We start from the raw sequence: 24,361 nt of genomic DNA on the forward strand, positions 1-24,361 counted from the left end.
CTTTGTCAGTTGGCACTGTTTTATTTGTTTATGTTCTAATTTTACTATCGTAACCTAACGATGTCCGTGAATGTGTTCCAAAGTGCATATAAGGGATAATTAGCGACAGATTGCCAGTTAAACTCATATATTTACATTTGGTGTGGCAAAGCCCTTCTATATTACTACTAACGTAGTGTCAATAGCAGCTTCATCTTATGAGATTATAACTGAAGTTGGTCTTTGCACCTCCGAGCGACTTAACAGTGTCACTACCGAACTGATCAGTATCTTCTGCTTTGATCCCGAACACGAGCTGCCTGTCTCAAGTGTCTGTGTGATCAACAAACAATTGTATGCCTGGATTTTTCACCAATTCAACCTTCTCCGGTTTCACGATCAACATCAACAACATGCCGGACTTCAAATATAACTCTGACCTGATTACTGCAGACTTCCGTTGAGTGCGTGCGCCGGATATAGGTCGCAATAAAATCGGAAAATGTTTTACGACACTTGATTAGTTACTTACAAAATGTTATTTTTTACTAATTATGAATCGAGAATATGATATATATATAAATTAAAAACAAATGAATTATTAAAGAAAGTTGCGGAGTCATTTCAATTGTGCATGGGAAATAGTGCCCGACGTCAGCTGTTATCTTTGTGCCGTTCTAGATATTGACCTGACATGACGGTAATAAGCGGGAAATTTGAAATTTGGAAAAGACATAAATTATTTTTTGCGAATTCTCATTATGGAAATATAAATATAAGCAATAAACTGCATAGATGTGGCAGACCAACTGGTATAACTGCCACATGTGTCACAGACAAACTTATCATGGTGCCCTAGCGCGCACCATTCAGTTTTTCTGTGACACATGTGGCAGTTATACCAGTTGGTCTGCCACATCTATGCAGTTTATTGCTTAAATAAAGGTTTATGTATGTACTCACGTAAGTCAAAAACACAATTTTATTAACAAATTATTTTAAAAAGCGATACAATAAAAACATATATAACTCATAAAAGTACAACATATTTCTTAATTATATGTATAAATCAACTATATTACATAAATACATCAAATGTACTAAAGATATAAATCAAATGAACTACATGTATGAATCAACTGAACTACATGTGACCTTCTACTGAACCACATATATATATATATATATAAACAAACATCAATATAAATAAACATCAATCCGCCTGAAGAAGCCCTAGAAGGCAGAAAGGCCTAGCGGACGATCTGAAAAATTTGTTTTTATTCTATATATATATATATATTTTCACCTGCTAAACTTCAAATATACTGAAGTATACTTCTACTGAACTACATATTTACTTCTACTAAACTTCAAATATACTTCTACTAAACTTCAAGTATACTTCTACTGAACTACATATTTACTTCTACTGAGCTTCAAGTATACTTCTACTGAACTTCATATTTACTTCTACTGAGCTTTAAGTATACTTCTACTGAACTTAAAATATACTTCTACTGAGCTTCAAGTATACTTCTACTGAACTTAAAATATGCTTCTACTGAGCTTCAAGTATACTTCTACTGAACTTCATATTTACTTCTACGGAGCTTCAAGTATACTTCTACTGAACTTAAAATATATTTCTACTGAGCTTCAAGTATACTTCTACTGAACTTCAACTATACTTCTACTGAACTACATTTTTACTTCTACTTAATTACATATTTACTTCGACTGAACTTCAAGTATACTTCTACTGAACTACATATTTACATCTACTGTACTTCAAGTAACATTCTACTAAACTTCAAATATACGTCTACTAAGCTAAAAGTGTACATATACATGTAGTTAAGCTATTTGTATATTAAAGTTTAATTCTGATGAACTTCAAGTACACCTAAACTCAATTTCAAGTATACCTCTACTCAATTTCAAGTATACCTCTACTCAATTTCAAGTATACTTCTGCTTAACTTCGAGTGTACTTCTACTGACCTTCAGGTATACTTTAGCTGAACTACACGTTAACATGTAGTTAAGGTATTTGTATAAAACAATCATTTAAGGTAACATCGTTAAACATCCGTTAGCAAGAGTGTATTAAATATACATAAGCAATTTGCTACTTTATAAACATGTACGAAAGTAAGCACCCTTTAATTATTAAACACTTTCTATCCAAGATAACTTGTTTTCAATAGGATTACTATGTATATGACACACTGAAGATTACAAAATAATCACACAAAAGTATTTGTTCAGTTCTACCTAGGAAGGCTTCTGCCGTTTGCTATTGAACACGTTGTTGTGTGGTTATTAGCTATCTACCAATGTATTGTCTTTCTGTGTATCTTTATCACTGTCCTCGTTCCACATACAAGTTCGAAGTATTTACACACAAAAAAACATTGATAGCCAATTGCATGTTATGAAGCACATCTTTCTAAAGAGACACTTTCAAAGAAAAGCTTGTTTACATGATCGTCATTAGGTTGCAGAGATTCTAGTTACCGCAGGGTATATGCCTTTCAACCTAGACCAAGGAATGTTTACATGCGTAAATAGCGTCGTTGAGGTCCAGGAAAACCCGGTTGTCTGTGAACACGTCCGAGAGTATCGATGTATCTAGACTTTTTAACATATAACGTGAACACCGCGCTAAGACAACCGTGACATTCACCTTTCGGAACTCCTTCGTGATTTGAGCTAAGACTTTCATCCCGTTTATATCGACGTAGCTGACAAGTGAACAGTCTATCACCAGGTATTTAAGTTCTTGTTGGGGACGTTTGGTAACATCTTCATCTCCTCCATTTTCGGTATATTCAATCCCATTTTTCTTTTCCATTTCAGCCGATTTTGCAAGTTGTCTAGGGTCACAGACCTCTTTATACAATTTATTTTTGAATATAGCCGACGTTGCAAAATAAAGGGATGCTTCCATTCGGAAGATGCGTATGTTTGGTAGTTGATGTAGATTACGATGCATTGAAGAGTCCAAATATATATCCTCGTCTTTGGGTGTAGAGAGCGTATAGCTAGCCGATCTCTGACTCTGCACGGCAATCGTTAACAGCCCAAGCCCCACACCAGCGTACAAGCCGTACGGGATATCAATGAACACTCCACACAGACAGGTTCCCATCCATATGACGAAATCATATCCATTTATCCTCCAGAAATTCGGTAGTTCTGTCACGTGCAGCAGGAGATCCTTCACCGCAATGATGACCATCGCAGAAAGAACCGGAAGCGGAAGTGACTCAAACAACTGTCCTATCACCATCAGCACAAGTAGCATGACCACGGCGGAAAACAGGCCGTTCAAGGTTGTTTTGGCGTCCATCAAACTCAGGAGCATTGTTCGGGGAGGCGCAGTACAGGATGGAAAACATTGAAAAAATGAACTTCCTAAGTTGGAAATTCCATAAGCAACAAGTTCTTGGTTATCGTCGATTTGGTAGTCATGCTTTAGTTCGCAGGTTCGCGCCATTGCAATTGACAGGACAAACACCAAAATGGCGACTATGATTGCTGTTCCTACGTAATCAGAGGAAAGAACTGGAAGACGAGGGGCGGGGATTCCACTAGGAATGTTACCAACCACAGGCACTGCGAAGACATCTTTAAAGTTTGCAAAGTGAGATATGATGGTTGCGATGACAATAAGGATAAGGTCTATAGGAATTGGCATTTTCATCTTGTCTTTAAACCGTTTATTGATGCATTCTTTCACTAACAATAAGATTGCCATTGACAAGATTGTAATAATGAGCGAAGCAACATTGATATTTGGAATTGCTTTGAATATTTCTATGTATGACAGAACTAATTTTCCAGGTCCAGTAAATAATGGGATTGATATACCCAAGGCTTTCGGAATCTGACTTGTTGCGATGTGAAATGCACTGGCACACACGAATGCGTGTATGAAAGACGACGACATATAGGAGGTGAGAAATCCTAAACGGAGTATACCCATGACCAGAAGTACGATCCCTACAATGAGAGATGCTCCGGAGGCTGCCATCACTTTCATCTCCATTATGGCGTCGTCGTCAAGTCCTTCAACCGTTTGAGTGTCATTTCCTGTCACGTTTGCTACAGGTGTCTGTCTTACAAGACCACTGACTTGGGCCTCAACTATCTCTGCCGTAAAAAGGGCGATGACAGCATTTGTACCGAACGATGTGTGATGAGATGTTCCGAAAAACATATATAATACGATTGGAAAGAACGAGGTGTACAGGCCGAACGCTGGGGCAAGAGAGGCTAGGATTCCGAATGCAAGTCCCTGAGGGAAATGTAAACACGCCGCTGTAATTCCACTGAGGATATCCCCAAGTATGTATTCCCTCAGCTTGTATGTCCTGATAACGTTGATGAACGGGATGTAAGACAGAAAAGTACGTAGACAGGTTGTACCGGAACATTTGAACTTTTCTCTCAGCCTGTCCTTCCATGAGACAATGACCTTCTCCTTGCCGTAGGTATCCCGGATTTGTTTCTGGGTATGTAGGAAGCGAGTGACATCTATCCTTTTCTCAGAATTGACCAGTAGTAATTCCTCGTCCTCCATTTTTTTCTCAGATACAACAGCTGGCAAAGGTATGTCTGGAAAATAATACAAAATGAGCACTTTGAATATTACTGAAAAATGAATGTAATGCAAAACAGCATGAAACTTATGGTCGAACGGCACTCGTACTTACTTCCTGGTATACAACATAACCAGGTTGCTATAACCGAGATAAGCTACAGAATCCAGGTATGTGTAAAACTGTAGGCTCACACATGCTATCAAGGGGCGGTTACCCAACCACGTACAGGTAACCTACACTCGTTGATACTGCACCGAAACACAGTTTATTTTTAAAAATGACTAAGACGTATCTACTTGGCTGGGCTGATTTCCTGGTGACATACCTCGCTCCATAATTCCTTCATTCGAACACTCATTGAAGATGATTTCATGTTTATTTAATTAGTAATATCTACGACCGTTATACTAAAACAATAATGAAAAGGGAAATGGTGAAGATGGATTTTCTGGGGAGTTATAATCCCCTCGATTGAGATCAGAGGCGGTATTATAATGACGTTCGTCAGTCCATTAGCCCGTCCATCTGGGAAAATGGCAGTGAAAGTACTATCAGTAGAAAACCGGTTTCCATACAATAATTTCAGTTTCCGTGGACTAACCAGACTCAAACTGCACGATGCATCCTACAGATAGCTCTCACCATGCACTACTTTCTTACGGAAATTTCAGAGCTATAGGTTAAAGGTTATGGCTATTGGTACTGTTGAACACTCCAACTTTTCTTACAGAACATATTTGGTCTGGATTGTTTTTTTAGGTCTGAAGGTCAAAGATTAAGGTAACTGTTACTATTAACCAACACAATATTTAAACTTGAATGCTGGAGTTACATGTGTTATGTCCTATCAACTCAATTTTCATATAATGGTTCGTTAAGAAAACAATGCTTGCTTATGACTGCTTCCTGAAAAATTATAGTTAGAGAATTCGTTTCCGTACAACAAGTCAGGTGTGCCGAAATCATTAAAACATTCACTGCTTCTTTACGGAAAATGTTTGCTAGGAATTGCTTTTCATATTCAAATGTCAAGGCCCCTATTACTGTTAAAAGCGTTAGATTTCGCGTTACCATATATACATATAGTGATACACATGCCACCGGTTGCTCAGTTTTAATACCAAAATACGGACAAGTTGTGTATGGAAATATTTGTGTTTACTAACTCCGAGAAAATACATTCACCCTCACATATACATGCAATAAATACTACACAACTTCCGCGCCGACCGAGGTACCGGACCTCTGAATACAGACCGCTATAAATATATTACTTAAAATAGCTAAATGTTACAATCACACGATAGTTATTACATTAATACTGTTACACATACCGGGTAATAGCTTGCTAATAAATGCTGGCGGCAATGTGTCTTTACTAAGTATTTACCCAGTAGCCAGAATATAGTGGTGGGAATATAGGGTGCTTTATTCGTGCAAGGGGGCAGCAGGTCCAAGATCTACGTCGTAAGTACAATTCAGTCAAAATGTTAAAAAATAACATAATAACACAGGTACATGCATTCCGAACTGATGACGTCACATACACTGTTCACCAGACGGAACAACACACGTGGACACAAACCATATATATATATATATATATACGGGTTACACACATACACGAACTGTGGGTTAAGGATCTTAGCCGCGTCCCTCAAGTTCTGTCCTCAAACGCAGCTGAAAAGTCACATCGACAATATATTAATTCTGCATTACAAGAGTGAACCTTTCTCGACTAACCGGTCACATGTGTCGACTAACCTGTCACATGTCAATAATTGCACAGTAATCCTTCCTTCACTGAGGTAACCACCACTCAATGCGATGTCTGCCATTACACAAATAACCTTCCTTGACCAACGGTCAGATGTCCAGTAGAAAACAGTGACCCTTATCGGACAAACTTTTCATGCGTCCATCATTTTGTGTGCTAGTATTGTACTTGGTATAACATAAAGGTCGTACAGTCATAGAGCTCTGTTGGTATATATGACTAACTGTAGTAGTCCCGTCTATTAATAGCACCGATACACCATAAGCCACACTATCAGGTAAGCACCTACACTGATTACCTTAGTGTCGTCCTTACTCTACATAATAATTACGTGTATATGTTGGTCATATGGCAGCCGACTAATCAGTACTAAACCACAGAGTTGACATGTCCTAGTTGCTGACATTGATTTGTTGTGAGTGTCGATAACAGCAATCTACTCCTGAACTGTAGTTAGTCTCTACTTTAATACAGCTCGAAGCACACTTAACTTGGTAGTCTAGTGCACTGGAGTAAACAAGTAGAGTACACTACAGTGCACTAGCTTGAATACTAGAGTTAACAAGCCTGTGCACTGGAGTTCACATCCTTGTGTACTGTAGTTAACACCATAGTGCACTTGAGTTCACATCCTTGTGTACGGTAGTTAACAGTGTAGTGCACTGGAGTTCACATCCTTGTGTACTGTAGTTAACACCATAGTGCACTGGAGTTCACATCCCTGTGTACTGGAGTTAACACTGCAGTGCACTTGAGTTCACATCCTTGTGTACTGTAGTTAACACTGTAGTGCACTGGAGTTCACATCCTTGTGTACTGTAGTTAACACCGTAGTGCACTGGAGTTCACATCCCTGTGTACTGGAGTTAACACTCTAGTGCACTGGAGTTCACATCCTTGTGTACTGTAGTTAACACTGTAGTGCACTTGAGTTCACATCCTTGTGTACTGTAGTTAACACCATAGTGCACTTGAGTTCACATCCTTGTGTACTGTAGTTAACACTGCAGTGCACTGGAGTTCACATCCTTGTGTACTGTAGTTAACACTGTAGTGCATTGGAGTTCACATCCTTGTGCACTGAAGTTAACACTGTAGTGCACTGGAGGTCACATCCTTGTGTACTTGAGTTAACACTGTAGTGCACTGGAGTTCACATCCTTGTGCACTGTAGTTAACACCGTAGTGCACTGGAGTTCACATCCTTGTGTATTGGAGTTAACACTGTAGTGCATTTTAGTTCACATCCTTGTGTACTGTAGTTAACACTGTAGTGCACTGGAGCTCACATCCTTGTGTACTGTAGTTAACACTGTCGTGCACTTAAGTTCACATCCTTTTGTATTGGAGTTAACACCGTAGTGCACTGGAGATCACATCCTTGTGCACTGTAGTTAACACCGTAGTGCACTGGAGTTCACATCCTTGTGTACTGTAGTTAACAACGTAGTGCACTGGAGTTCACATCCTTGTGTACTGTAGTTAATACTTTAGTGCACTGGAGTTCACATCCTTGTGCACTGTAGTTAACACTCTAGTGCACAGGAGTTCACATCCTTGTGTACTGTAGTTAACACTCTAGTGCACTGGAGTTCACATCCTTGTGTACTGTAGTTAACACTCTAGTGCACTGGAGTTCACATCCTTGTGTACTATTGTTAACACTGTAGTGCACTGGAGTTCACATCATTGTGTACTGTAGTTAACACTCTAGTGCACTGGAGTTCACATCCTTGTGCACTGTAGTTAACACCGTAGTGCACTGTAGTTAACACCGTAGTGCACTTGAGTTCACATTCTTGTTCACTGACGTTAACACCGTAGTGCACTTGAGTTCACATTCTTGTGCACTGACGTTAACTACACAGCACAAGGATATTTTCTTTATCATATTATATATGTGGCCCTTTCTTCAGTTGACACTTATCATGGTTCAACCCACCCCACCCCCATTGTCCTGCTCCAAAAAATAAACATATAAATAAATAGATAAAATCTTTGATGTTACATATAAAGCGCGATAACCTATTCGATTATTAGCACATGTATTGTAGTGAACTGGAGTACTACAAGTGTAAGTTGTGTAAGTGCACTTCATACGGTTGTACTACAAAGGACACTAGATACCAAGTTAAGTTTGCCGCCATCTGTAATGGAAAGGATCCCGCTTATTTTATTTTCCAGTTTATTATTTGTATAGATTTTGTATGTTTAGGACCAGAACAATCTTTTACTACGGGGCAGCCATTTGAGGAATCAAAATAAATATCATATAAAACGTTGAACTCGGAGAGTTAGAATAGTACAATGGGGTAAACTATCAAAAATTAGTTAAAAATATCGTGTAAAAATTGCATTGGAAAAATAAATGATGAATACCGTTAAAATAAAGGAGAGTCCTGTAGGTTAATTAAATCAAAGTTTATAAATCAGACCAATGTCTTTTATATAATTGGCTAATGTCTCCAAGTCTACGGAAGTGAAAAGAGTTTTTACGTCCGTGACATTAGAGCATGTTTTATGAATGTACCTTAAATCTGATCATTCTATTAAAAAGTGCTCCTCTGTACATGGAGAGTCACATGTGTGGCATGCAATTTGTACGGATATATCTTTTGGTGTCAAATGTGCTTTAAATTAATGACCAGTTTTAAAATAACTCAATTAAAATTAAAATATAGCATTAAAAGTTAATTTAGAATTTAACATCTTATTGATTGACAGTCACGATATCTCTGCACCGAATGTCCATACATTTTACTTTAAGTACAGCTTACCATCGATATGCTGCAATTACTTGTGTATCCTTTGTTCGGTGAGAAACGTTGACCGTATAGGCTTAAAGCAATTGGCAATTTAGTTAAAAATGGAACTTTGAAAAAACGTTAATTTAAAAATTGTTATATCGAGTTTTTACGGTTGATCTCTATCATATTTTAAACTTTGATGCATAATTTGTTTTGTTTCTATTTGTTCTAAATGAAATCTCTAGTCTCTTTTCTAATTTGAGCTTAGATTCTTTTCTAAATTTTGTAATGAGTTCACATTGTGACCTTTCCAGTATTCTGGTACTAAAAAAATAAAAAATTATTTTCAAAATAGGATCCCTCTTTAATCATTGAACTAATTTTCGTAACATGTTAATTTTCTTCATGACAGATTAATAGTTCTGCTCTGCATGATTGTTCAACTTAACACGAGTTGAAAAGAACTTCTTAATCCCCATGACTAGTTGTACAAACTCATAATCATAATCATTTAAACTAAACGAATTTGTTTACGTTAAAATTCCATTCACAATTGCTGTGTTTTGCACCATGCAGTGTACCTATAATGATTGTTATTTTATACCTTATTATTTGCCAGTCATAATTTTGTGTTAATCATACCTGTTGTGTTGTGTTTTGTACTTGTGCTAGTTAACCAGTATGTAAAATCAAAGTTTCACCTGGGACTATTTGTCTAACCTCGCATTTCAATTTTGTGTCTGGCCAATCAAAAGGCTGAAAAATAGCAGAAATACTGTACTGAAATATTTTGTAAGCAACTGTTTACCACTTCTATAAACATGGATAGGAATAAACACCAGATATTCCAATTTCATCTACGAGTAAATATGATTTTTTTTTTAATTATTTATATTTTAGAGTTTCCCTGATGAACCTCTTAAGAGGAGAAAGCGCTAGGGAAGTCGAATAAACATCTGTCTTTTGTTTTATATATATACATACACGCCCTAATTATACTATATTTATCCATTACAATCGAATCTTCAGCAGAGACTAAATTTGAAAACCATCACACGTAAGTGTATATGCGACATTTGAAGCGACACTCAGCTACTCCTGAAGTTCAGTCATCATTTGTTGAGATAATTGTGTATACCGATCATAAAACGTTCCCAGATTATAATACGCTTCTATTACCTAATGTAACAAGGAACTGCTGCTCGTCCTACGAATAGGAGAAATGCACATAATCTGTCACTTCAAGTATTTTTACAATCCTGTCAAATATATACTAGCGGAAAAAAGAAACTGTGCATGCCTAAAATGTGTTATAAAAATAAATTTGTATGACGTATAACAACAAGGTTTTCAGGGGCAATTTATTTGTTATTTATTAACAGTTGCATTCCATTTTCCACGTTATGGAATCAATAAGTTCCGCTCAGGAGTGACGTAAACACAGCAGGGGTTAATACTGAGTTCACAAAGTTAATACCTCGTATGTCCACCGTTTGCCTGAATGCAAGCCTGGTAACGTCGACGCATGGAGCCTACAGACGGTTCAAGAATGCTTCTGGGATGGCATTCCAGATCTGTACCAACGCTGCAGCCAAATCAGCCAACATCACCGGTTGATTAGGCAATGCCCGTAATCTGCGCTTCATTTCATCCCAGACGTGTTTAATGGGTGACAGATCGGGGGATATAGCAGGCCAGGACAACATGTCAACGATCTGCTGGGCCAGAAAGTCCATAGCGACACGAGCTGTGTGTGGTCTGGCGTTGTCCTGCTGTAGCGTAATGTGACGTTGCTGCCCTTGCACGAATGGAACGGCGTGGGTTCGGAGGATCTCGTCACGGTAACGTAGCGCGTTCAAATTTCCGTTAACAACCACGGTTGTGATGCCGCCCCGAATCATAACGCTGCCTCCGCCGAAAGAACGTCGTTGTACTACACACGCGTCACGGAAACGTTCTCCAACGCGACGATACACTCTTCAATGGCCGTCACTACTATCCAGGTGGACTCGCGACTCGTCCGTAAACAAAATGCCTGCCCAATCCCGTCGAGTAAATCGCAGATGCCTTCTGCACCAGTCCAGACGTGCTACACGATGACGTGGCAGAAGAACTTGGCGGATTGCAGGACGTCGCGGACGGATAGCTCGTTCACGCAATCGGTTCCGTACAGTTCTCGGGCTTATTGGTAGCAACCCAGGGATTGTTCGTGCAGTCAAACTTGCGGTTTGGAAGCGATTTCTCAAATGGACAAGCCGAATATGGTTGTCCTGTTGACGTGACGTTACACGTGGACGTCCCGCACGAGGTCGATCGCCGACGTGGCCAAACTGTTGATGTCGTCTCCACAAATTCCGGATTGTGTTTCGATGGACATGAAAACGTGTAGAGACAACGGCTTGGCCCATACCAGCTTGAAGCATACCAATAATCCGGAGGCGGTCATTTTCATTGAGCCTCGGCATAGCATTAATCACAAATTAAGCGTTATGATGCTGTTTTTACTGTTCATTGGTCTCTACAGAGTGACCCAACAGTTGAAAAATAAACTTTCATTGTCAAATTAGATGGCTGGACGAGAAAAACGTGCAAACTGGTCATCGCCTATAGAGAGCAAACTGCACGGGAAAAACTGTCAATGACACCAGATAGTGTGTATGTGTCATACCCGGTCATGTGTGTGAATTTTCATGTATATACAGTTTGTAATACATGTTCTATAACAATTCTCCGCATGCACAGTTTCTTTTTTCCGCTAGTATAGTATACATTGTTTGATAAAGCCTTGGACATTCTAGTACAAAATTGGTACCAATATCATTTGTCTGTTTTTCAAATAATTCCACTGACAAGAATATTAATATGCTGTAATGAAAACATAATAATCGTCTTGGTTTACCTGCCACAAAATTGAAATGTCGATACACATTTTTTTGTTTTTGAATAAAAAATAAAAAATAAGAAAAAAACACTGTTTCAAAAAATTAAAACACAAATACAGAGACGACACAAAAGAAAGACATGTTGGACCTCTCCAATATTGCATCTTATACAAATTCAAAAGGAATTGGGCAACAGGCATAATGCCTTTACAAGCGCTCTCCTATGGTATGGACAATACATTGTATACTATATATATTGTGAAATAATTTAAAAGTTTTCTTCATCTAGGACAGAAGTCATCGACCAGAGCTCCCACGCAGTGACTCGTTAATTTAAGTTATTTTAGTTATATTTGCGTTATTGGAGTTCTCTCCCCTACCCCTACAGAGGTGGCTGTGTACAGATCAGTAAAGCATCTCTTTACCTTGAGGGCAGACGACCATAGGCTTAGCAGGATTTTAACTTTAAGAAGGATTTCATTCACATATAATTGGAGTTTCAACTAGAGAATAAATCTACTTGAGAGTCCAGATGGATAACATGATGAAGAACGTAGGATGCAAGATATAAGAGGAGATGTATAGTTGGCAAGTTGATTCTGGGTCACCACGTGGAGCTCGAAGCCATTATCATTCTATCCCCGATGACACTGCTGTCCATGGGATGCCAAGCTAAATTCCTAGTGGGTAGCGCAAAACACACGGCATGCCCGCTATTCAATGTCGGTACAGTGTTTCTACGATAGGGGACAAACTTACTTGTATGATAGTTCATGGCCTATCATTATCATGTCAGACACCTGAGTCCAGTTTTCAAGCTTGCCAGGCTGATGATCGGAGATCTGAACAGAGCCTGCCATTTTCTCTAACTTTTGTGACCTCGGTGCTGATTGGTCCGTTTAATTTAGAAGTCAATCATCGTCGAGGTTACATAAAGTTTTTGTGTTTTTGCTACATCAGTCAACCAAACTTACACCATAGATTCATCTTAGGTAGTACATCTCAACCCATGCATCAAATGCTGGATGCGGCCTACCTATCATGGTCCATTGACTTATTCAGCATCCCCATCAACATTAAGTGTTTGCGTTTAAGTTAGTTTTTCTGAAGTGTAATTGCTAGATCAACCAAACTTGCACCATATGCATCTTAGGTAGTACATCTCAACCCATGCATCAAATGCTGGATGCGGCCTTCCTATCATGGTCCATTGACTTATTCAGCATCCCCATCAACATTAAGTTTTTGTGTTTAAGTTAGTTTCTCCGGTATGTGTATTGATGGCCAAAGCGGAGCATAGACGAGATATCAATCCGAATGGCTTGTTATTATGTTTTGGTTATTAGATAACATGACATCAATGCTTGTAGCGGATGTTCGTGTGGGTTCATTTATATCATTCGTTATGCAATATAATTGAAAATACGCTTTAATTGGGAATTGGGGTTAAAACTCAAGACATTCTGATTTATATCACCTGCAACTATATACTCTTTTATTAGTTTAGAAATCTTATTAAGGTTATTATCAAGCGAATCCCAGTATGGTACAGACCCTGGACCGCTTTTCTTGTCCGTTTAAACGCAAACGCAACGCAAACGGAACGCAAACGGAACGCAAACGCAACGGAAACGCAACGGAAACTCAACGCAAACGGAACGCAAACGCAACGCAAACGCAACGGAAACTCAACGGAAACGCATACAGGCCGTTTGGTTAAACACGCTCCTAAAACGCAGTACATAGCAGACAAATAACGGACTTAGATTTAGATGTACTTGCTCGCGGAAGCGTGTCGGTTTCTGACCCTAACTCTGACTTGTATTTACCTATACAGCGCTCGCGTGTTATTTGCACAGCGGCGGATGCAGATGTACTTATAGGCAACATTTTCCCCGTCAGCACCAACAAAATAATTTGGAATGATGATTTGTCCCCCGATTTTTTCGTGAATATTGATAATTCATTTTGAAATGGAATTAAACTTCTAATGGCATCCGTTTGGAACTCAACAGTACATTACATTTAACATCTAATCATTAAATCTACACGACGTAAAAACACATACCTTTTTATGAATTCATAAGATTAAAAGTATATTTGATGTTGGTGGTTTCTCACTTATCTTTTATTTTAATTTCTATATTTTCCCCAAATATTATTTCAAGGTGAAGCTACGGGAATAGTCTTGAACAATGCTTCTTCGACATCAACAATACATATGGATAAGTCTAGTGGGTAGTTCATTTTTTTAGTCTCAAATTCTAAAAAGTATTTAATCAATTTGTCAAAAAATAATAAACAACCCAAACTAAATAACGTACGTGTAATTGTTTGTTTTTATTTAAACTAGGCGATCGCAAATGTTCAAAAGGAGATGAAATATGAAACTTTTGTTTGGAAAATATTGGATATGAATATCATCATATGTATAAAACAAGTGAATGTGATGTGTTTGCATAGAGTATTATTCCTGTATCATCTTACAAATCCAACTGAAATGCTGCAAGCGAATTCATGTAATTATTGGGTTTTTTCTCTTAAAATTGTACTTCTCTACTTATATCTCAAACAGGTATAATTCTTATGATATTCTCTTTAGTGGTATTATTTGATAATTATAATCAGTATTTATATGAATGATATTGAAGCCGGAGCGTTAGTTATATGTATCTTATCTATACATCTTACAACACAACATACATGTATACATTCTATGCACCCTGTTACGCTTAATCATACTCATTGCTGTACCCACGGACTCAAATAATCTAATTCCGTGCTGTACCCTCAAGTTACACATTTTCATTTGTCTGAGTGATGAAAACATAATCTGAAATCTGAATTACTTGTGTAATTCCCTCCTTAAAACAGCCTTGAACCAAAGTTTTTTTTATTGCTTACTCTTGACAGTCATTTTGAAAAGTATATTGCACAAACAGCACTGATATTACTATCCTAAACAATAGCGAATTTATCCCAACTATCATATTATGGTCTTTGCTTTTGCCTGGCCTTACATTTATTATTGTTAGGTATTGACTACCTGTGGTTTCAGGCACAGGGACCCGGGAATTTGCTACAGTTGTTTGTTTGGACCTATCGCGCCGTATAGTAATATTAGATGTTCTTCTTCTTTTTCTTGTGATAAGGCGTCATGTAGATAAGCTTAATCTGAGAATTTAGGAAGTATAAATTAGATGTTTTAGTGGTTGACACTATTTCTCGAAATAATTGCCACTCCTCCTTCTAACCGCCCCCAAGAAATGTACCCTGGACGTTTTGCTATATCAAGTTATGAAAATACTTCGTTTAAGCTAAGAAAGTGCGAACGTCGTAGTTGACTTCGTTTCCGAGATATTGTGATTTATCTGAAAAACACACCGTTGGCTCAGCGGCGATCGCCTCGATATGGGTAGCCCACATATGTGACGTCACAAGTTCAACGCTGTCAAAACATGACAGCCCTATACCGTGAAGCATTGATCGTGCGTTCGATATGTGAGCTTTTTAGCTACTTATATGATATATTCCGTCGTCACTTGCTTGTGTAGGTAATATTTAAAGTACTACATACATATATTTTGTTTTCCCCGTTACACACATGCGGATGCTATCTAAATGAATCCGCAATTGTGTAAAAATTGAGTCAAACTAACGTAGGAGCACCCCACCCTTTTCTTTACAATATGTAGATATACGATAGAAACAGACGAAAACATGCACCGGTACAATCATTAATGCTCAAATTGAGCAGCAAACCGAGTACTTTTACCCACAGTTATAAAATCTTGAAACTTTATTTTTATTCTTTATGCAATCCATGGAATTTAACACATGATAGATATACACACCTATTTAAAACAATCTTGCAGAGGGAGAACCGGTCCGTTCAAGTCTCACAAAGATTAGTACACTGTAATATATAATGTGCATAACAGGGTCCAGCATTATTTGCCTTGTTACTGACTTTCATCTGTCCGGTTGTGCAGTTGTACTGACTTTGATTTGCATATAATGTGACTCTTTGGAAGTACTTACACATTTTATTTATCTTTTTCTTGAAATTGATCCTTATACCAGAGACGTAATATATACGTCTCTGCTTATACATTTCCCTGTTATCTAGACTGAGGACATTGCAGTTAAATGGAAAATTGGAAGACACATAATCTACACCAATCTACATACTGATTAATTTATTTCTAACTGTTTTATCGCATGAATATGTTTATATGATTCCATGATAAAATGAGCATATTTTAGCAAAGATATGGTTTATTTATAAGTTTATATTTTAGATGAATTATGTGATAATTTACTATTGTAAATTAAATATTTATAGTGTTGATAAATATGTTTAACATGTGTGTATTCTAATGTTGATTTAGGCAGTTATGAATGTAATATGCAATGATTTGAGACGTAAATGATGTAAATAAATCAATATAAATATACTAGCTTTAGGTACCCCCTAGCCCACCTGCGGATGTCATACCTGGACACAGGTATATTGGTGCGTCTTGGGCCTCCTGCTGTCAGCACTGGACATGGGTGTTGTTTAGTGTTATTTACATGTACACAAATGTCACACCTAAGTAGGCTAAGGGAGTGGATCGAGACGATTTTCAATATTGAACCAAGATGTTAAATTATAACTTGGATTTATTACATGTATATGAAGAGAAAAAAATTGAATCTTAAAATTCAATTCTATTTTTGAGATAAATATAATCACGGAATTAGATTGTCTAAGTCCGTCATATAATTTAGCATCGCATACAGAAGTACTGTATTGTATAAAAATAAATGTGTGTCGGTATTTTGCTTTTTAATTGAAGTGTCGACCTAACCAGAGAAGTATATACTACTGGCTTTATATGTCTCTTACTTAACATAAGGAAGACACAATAACGTCAATTTGTAATTAAACGGTAATACTGAAAATATGCCATGCATTTTATTGACATTCAAAAACAGCATATACCAACGTTGAAGTTATTTTGTAAACATTTTTCAATGATACATTTCCGGGGTTTTTTGGACCGTAGCGGTGCCACAGTATGTGACTGTAGAGCAGAGAATATAAAGTGTATACCTCTGTGTAAAGAAAATAATTGCAAACTGACTTTCCAGCCTNGCAATGCTTCCAGTGTGTGTTAATAATAATATACAGCATTTGATATAGCGCTCTATCTAGCTAACATATAAGCCACTCTAAAGCGCTTTACAGTACATATATATACAATTAATACAATTAGCATTTACATTAATCAATTCAATTTTGAGGAATTCATAGGAGCTGCCTTATCAGGCGCTAACTACGAGTCCTATGCCACCTGGCTAATATCTCCCTATGTATGTATGCTGGAGATGTGATGTGTTCTGTTTGTAGTGGGACCGTGCTTCCAACGGCATCATTTAAAGTGACACCTCACTTGAATGCTACAGCACAGATACCGCAACATCCACCCAGACAATGTTATACTACACCTGGGTTGTTGGAGTTGTGTGGGCATGAGAAAAACACTTTTTTTATATTCCATGCGTCCGACGACTACGAGGATCGAACCCCGGCCGCCTGCGTGGAAGGCCGAAGTGTCCGTCCTATTCAGAGTCGTCAGTTTGATATCAATTAAACTCACTGTCTGGAAGTTCTGACAAATTTTATATGGCTGAATACCATCTACATAATGTTATCTTCAGCACAATATGATTCCTCAAAACCAAAAAAAAATATTAATCCGCGATCTGACGCTGTATGGCCATGGCTGTTCTCTAACTCGCCTATTCCTGCCATGATGACTGCTAGAGGCGTTGAACTTGTGACGTCACAGCCGATAGGATCCCATTCACCGCGAGTTACGATTACGACCGGTTTTTATGCGGTTTTCGACATTTTTGTTTTTGGATAATACAGAATAATAATATATTAGTTTCTATTTTTATTCAGGGTACACTTTGATACTCTCGGGTCCCTGTGGACGCAGATACGTCCTTTGTCGACGTATCTAGATTAAATTTCTCCAACGAAATCTGAGAATTTATGAAGAATAAATTAGATGTATCTCAACCAACAGGGGGTTTAACTTCGTGTATATAATAATGAAGAATGAAGATGAGTAACACTTAATGTCCTTTTCATTATGCGTCGGAAACGTATGGTTGTGAGGCATAGATAACAAATGACTTCAAAGGATTAGGGGGTTGGATTAGTGTTATAATTTGAAATAACGCTATGATTATGTCTGAATGTGCTTGATGCTAATTTCATTCAAATGAGATTTAGATCACTATTACCGTAAACATTAAAAAGTGTGTGGGGGAGGGGTTGGGCGGTACCGATGCCATCAACGCCGACTTCAGTATCTGACGAATGACGGCATCATTTCTTTTAAAATAATTTTCTAACATACATAATAGTTATATTGTTCAGAAATTCCTTAATTAAATCTGCAACAAAGAGGTATTTTGATAGGAAATAAAATTTATCATTTATATCTTATAATTGGCACAAACATGTCCAGTATATAAAACCGTCCTTTTGTATGGTGACCATGTGTAACTTCTTTCAGATATAAGATAAGCAACTGTTTCGTGTGTCAAGAGGTTGAATGAGTTTAGTATTCATTCCGAATTTCAAAAGAACAAATCAAACTTTACACTGTATCTATCTAAAAAAAATCATATTTTTCAACTTCTTTTATATCTCTAAGCACATTTTATTCTACTTAAAAATCATAAATTTATGTTTCTAGTTGTAACTATTTTATGATAATTTCAGCAAAATCTCAATGTAAATCCGAACGTGTGAAGTCATCTTTATATCAAACCCTTTTTGCTAATTTACCTGGATATGTAAACCAGAGCAGACCGGTGTGTTAGTTACGATGACCATGATCGCTATCAGGGTTGACCTTAGCTCAGCGGGGGTGCACTACCTCTCACCGGTACCTCACGTTTAGCCCCATGGGCATCCCCATTTCAGTAAAGCCAGAGCACACCCACGCATGTACGTACTGCTTGGTCGTCTACTGAAAGGTCGTGAGGCCGTACGTATAATAGCGGACGTAAAACCATCAAAATCTGGCTCTTATTAAGATTCAGTTACCGTTTTTTGTCAGCACGTCAGACCAGAAACGTAAACGTCTCTGATCAGACACTTTGTTTTAAAAAATAAACATCGGGCGGTTCAAACAGAGGCGTAAAAACCCAGGATATACGCAGTACATACGCTATATTATAGTAACTCGGTAGCGAAGCGGACGTAAAACCTATCAATCAATCAATTAAGTAAGTATAGTATAGTATATATGTCTCTGGTTAAAGGATTTTAAAAGGGGATGGCCGGGGGAGTTTTTGGAAGTAATCTCTTCTGAGTTGTGGTCCTTACGCCAAAGGTACGAACTTTTTTATGTGGCTCTAGATGTAAATTGAAGAATTTCGTCGGTATCGCCCGGGTGTTACGGCACGATTTCTCACCCCGACACGATTTCTCACCCGGGAGAGACATCGTGCTAAAAGTGCTCCGGTCGCAACACGATTTCTCACCCTAGCACGATTTCTCACCCGGTAGAGAAATCGTGCAAAACATATGGGCATAGGTGACACGTTTTCTCACCCGGCACGATATCTCGCCCCAACTCTCAATTAGGGATGGAGTTTGTCCGTGGTGTCTAAAACTTGCCTTAGTGTACATGTAATATATGAGCTGACATGATTTCAAATGAGTAGTAGTTCAATGTACAACATGCCTTATATTTATTGGTTGATTTATCTATCAATCTATTCATTCATATATTATTATATAATGTATTGCTTTTTACCGAAAGTCGATCTAAACCCCTACAACATATAAAAATTACATTTTATGACTACTTGTTTCTATGCTATGACTATTTTCAAGGCTTTGTCTATATAAATAAATGCACTTCTGTTGTTTATAGAATATACAAGTTATTTTGTTATATAATGTTGTTTGAAACGTTTAACATGTAAGATTACAGTTATCTTAAAAGTAAGTCAAGTGTGCTGCAACCGTTCAAGGTATCTGCGGGTCAAATATTAAGACTACTTGGCACAGGTGGGACATAAAAATAGTTGATAGACTACTGACGTACGATACCACAGCATAGCATTACAGACACTTAGATGTAGGAGAGTAAAAATATTTGATAAACAATGAAATATAGTAACTTGAAACTAAATAAAAAGACCACAACAGGATCCGAGAAGAGACAAATAAACACACCAGTGTTAAAAAATTAATGAGACTGTGATAGGTGTTGCGGAAAGTTAAACGCATTTTACATCATATTATGTAATACCTGTCGTAATGTCTGTCACCTTGTTGAAGGTCAACAGCTTTCTAAACTCAAGTGAATATGTTTTTGTTTTGTTATATAATGTTGTTTGAAACGTTTAACATGTAAGATTTCAATTATCTTAAAAGTAAGTCAAGTGTGCTGCAACCGTTCAAGGTATCTGCTGATCAAATATTAAGACTACTTGGCACAGGTGGTACATAGAAATAGTTGATAAGACTACTGACGTACGATACCACAGCATAGCATTACAGACACTTCGAGGCAGGTGCAAACAAAATCCGATACTCGTTGTTATGATAAAGTGAACCTTATTTTTTAATCATACCATAAGTATTTTGTTCACATAGATTCAGTGAGGCGACAAACCGGTAGCCCGTTAGAGCTATAATATGAAAATGATTTATCAAAAACTGCCACTACTTTATCTGGAAACGAGGCCGCCAATTGCTTATCACACGAAAGTTTATAAAAAATCTATAATTTATTCACTTACTTTTGAAATGCGCAACAGAAGTCTTAAAAAACAATCTTCACAGATTCAATTAGACTATGTAAAATAAAACTGTTGCCCGACTCATACAATGCACGTGCGCGCACCTTTTTAAACACATTCAAACGCAATCCGGTTACCTAAATTAATCCGTTACGATACTTCAACACGGATTCCGACATCATCAGTATCGTACTAGAATCTGCATGTCATCAAGCCAACAACAGCTGGTCGCTGTAAGTAATTTATTCCTTTGACCTAGTGTCCTTAATCTGTCGCTCGGTGCCCGAATAATATATAATTGGTTTAATGAAAATCTCCGCGTAGAAAACAGAACCGTAGAAAAGCAGAGAAACAGTGGCGAAGGACCAAAATAACCGTTAATTAACAGATGTATAGGGAACAATGTCGGCTAATTGGTTCACTTCTCATTCAGTCAAAGAGGGCTTATTATTTCGAAACAATTGAAGAATGTGGTAAGGACCATAGACAGCTTTTTAGACTCATTAAAACTTAATGGTTCAGAAAGGTGAAATTGTCCTACCAAGCTGTCATTCTGAAAAAGACTTGTCGAACAAGTTCAGTGTTACTTTCTGAATAAAATCAGCTCGAGCAGGAAAAATATGTCGGAAGTGAACTCTACTGCTGACAATGATATCTCTGTCATGATTGCTGACATTAAATTTGATGGGGAACCATAGACAAAGCTCTCACCAACAACCCAGGACGAGTTGCGCAATATCATTGTGACCTCGCAATCGAAGTCCTGTGAGCTTGATCCACTGCCTACAGACCTATTAAATCAATGTCGGGAAGCACTGCTTACCTTGAATACCTCAATCATGAACAAATCAATGGCTGAGTCAAAGGTTCCATGGTGTTTCAAGAAGGTACATGTAAGACCATTGTTGAAGAAGTCTGGAATGGACAAGGAGGAATTGAAGAACTATCGCCCAGTATCAAATCTGCCTTTTCTATCTTAGATCTTGGAGAAGGTTGTGTCCCGGCATTTAGAGGTTCATCTCCATGCAAACAGTCTCCATGACAACCTGCAATCGGCCTACCTCATGGGACACTAATGAGACGACCCCCTATGTGTACGTAATGACATAGCTTCTGCATTGGATAACAAGTGCAGAGCGGTGCTTGTCATGCTGGATTTGTCAGCTGCATTTGACGTCATCGACCATGACATACTTTATAAACGTCTTGAGTACTCTTATGGAGTGATTGATACCGCACTATGCTGGATATAGTCTTATCTGAGTTAACGACAACAGTGTGTTGCCATCAGATGTACCACCTCACAAGAAAACAATACTAGATTTCAGGGTTTCTCAAGGGTCGGTGTTAGGACCACGAAAATATTGCCTGTACTATAATCCGATCGGAGAGATTTGTCCTCGCCAAAGCCTTCGCTATCATTGCTTTGCTGATGACACACACATTTACATGGTCATCAAACCACAGGAAAGTTGGGATACAATTACAGAAAACCTGAAAGCTTGTTTGACAGATATCAGTAACTGGATGAACGCAAACATTATAAAGCCTTATCCGGAAAAGACGAAACTATTCGTCTTTTCCCCAAAGTTTCAGCAAACAATGGCTCTCCAGCTCAAGGTCGGTGCCAGAACTATTAAGACTGTCCAATCTGTTAAAAACCTAGGGGTATACTTTGATTGAACGCTATTGCCAAATCCTGTTACTACCAGATCAGGAACATCGACTGTATCCGACAGTTTATAACTGCAGATGCATGCAGTGTGTTGGTGCATTCACGTGTTACCTGTCGATTGGATTATGGTAACGCCCTGCTCTGTGGTATATCCGACAAACTAACTAGTCGTCTGCAGAGGGTCCAGAACACTGAAGCCCGGCTGGTTACTCGAAAGAGAGAGCACATCACACCTGTGCTATATTCCTTGCACTGGTTACCTGTACGATAAAGGGTCGGAGTCAGAATCATTGTTGTGTGTCCCAAAATCTCGTGCCCTGGCAAAATTCAAGATAGACATCAAAACTCACCTCTTCATGTTTTGACTCTTTGCAAAGACGTTATGTAAATACCACCCTTTGTTTATTCATTTATATGCACATTGCTATGATTTTCTGCTTGCTTAATGTATAAAAGTGATAATAAGCCTTTGTTTTTGTTCCACAATTATAACTAATTATATATAATACTAGTATCCATATGGTGTAAAGCGCTTTAGAGTAATTTTATAAATTATATAAATGTTGTATATTATTTATTATTATTATTATTAGAGAATTAACACATATTTATCTATTTATCTATTATTCGTATACTTTTAATTCCATTAAATATCCTAAACATAGAGACGTTTTCAAAAGTCAATTTGCGCGAGATACACCGTATACAAAATAATTTGGAAGTCCTATCTAACAAAGGACACCTTTCTTTGGCCAAAGGAACAAAGGACACGAATTTGTACACAACACGAACTCACTACAAAGCAGATGTGACATCATTGCTCTGGAAGGGTACATGCATTTTTATAACCGGTTTCTCGAACAATTTGGTAGTCAAACAAGCAAATTCGTGGAATTTATAACCCCCGCTTGCAGGACATATTGTAGGTTAACATTATTGAGGTTAGGTTTAAACATGTGAGTATCGTGCTGTTGAGACATAATGTATAGCTTAAAACTTAAAAGCAATATACCTCACTGATTATCCGTAAATATGCACAAATCACATCGGTTGGCAAACTTAGCATGAGTTAAATGTGCATAAGGAATTTGGTTGCAACATCTTAACAATATCTACAGCAACACGTACTAATTGTAATGGGGGACCATTACAGATGTCCCCCAAACTGCCCCCATAGTCGCAAAGATGCATCAGAAAAGGATCGCATTGCCATAGTACACCTACAATGTACATACTATATTTCTAAATTTCGACCAATCAAAATCCTTTGTGTAGTTGCTATGGCACCGGAACGTATGCGATTGAATTTGCATTCCCCTAATACCCCTATATACCAATCTTCATCGAAATCAAACAATATCTCAATTGCGACCAATCAGAAGCCTCCGTGTGGTTACTATGGTAACGAAACTTAAGCGGTTTTATTCGCAGTCCCTATATACCTCTATGTACCAATTTTCATCAAAATCAAATAATATCTTAATTTCCACCAGTCAGAAGCCTTTGTGTGGTTGCTATGGCAACGAAACGTATGCGGTTGAATAAGCAGTCCCCTAATATCCCTATATACAAATTTCCATCAAAATCTTACAATATCTAAATTTCGACCAATCAGAAGCCTCCGTGTGTGAGCTATGGCAACGAAACCGATGCAGTTGAATTCGCAGTTCCCTTATATCCATGTATACCAATTTTCATCAAAATCGAACCAAGTTTGAAGAAAATCGGTTAACATTTGTTGTAGTTATTCCACGGAAACGAAGCGAGGCAGATTATGACTATTTTCATTATTCAAGGGGCCATAACTCCGCCAAATGGGGTCCGCTGAAAGTGGTCATCGAACTTGGCCGAGCCCTTAATGCATATGTTGTAGT

At 37.9% G+C, this 24,361-nt stretch overlaps 1 protein-coding gene across 3 annotated transcripts in view; it reads right to left on the minus strand.

Moving 5' to 3' along the window:
* Positions 1–1,276: 1,276 nt before the first annotated feature.
* LOC110460445 (solute carrier family 26 member 10-like) overlaps positions 1,277–24,361 on the minus strand; it is a 31,402-nt gene continuing 8,317 nt past the window's right edge. The window contains exons 1-2 of one of the 3 annotated variants that reach the window (XM_021513346.1): positions 6,351–6,574; positions 1,277–4,599 (exon numbers count right to left, since the gene is read on the minus strand). In XM_021513346.1, the coding sequence (XP_021369021.1) occupies positions 2,519–4,564 (2,046 nt within the window). In that variant the 5' untranslated portion in view covers positions 4,565–4,599; positions 6,351–6,574 and the 3' untranslated portion in view covers positions 1,277–2,518. Of the gene's footprint in view, positions 4,600–4,697; positions 4,767–6,350; positions 6,575–24,361 lie in introns of those variants that run through there. The other 2 variants (XM_021513347.1, XM_021513345.1) reach the window with 2 other exon arrangements.

Source organism: Mizuhopecten yessoensis, unplaced genomic scaffold, assembly GCF_002113885.1.
Source record: "Mizuhopecten yessoensis strain PY_sf001 unplaced genomic scaffold, ASM211388v2 scaffold10401, whole genome shotgun sequence".
Taxonomy (NCBI): Eukaryota; Metazoa; Mollusca; class Bivalvia; order Pectinida; family Pectinidae; genus Mizuhopecten; species Mizuhopecten yessoensis.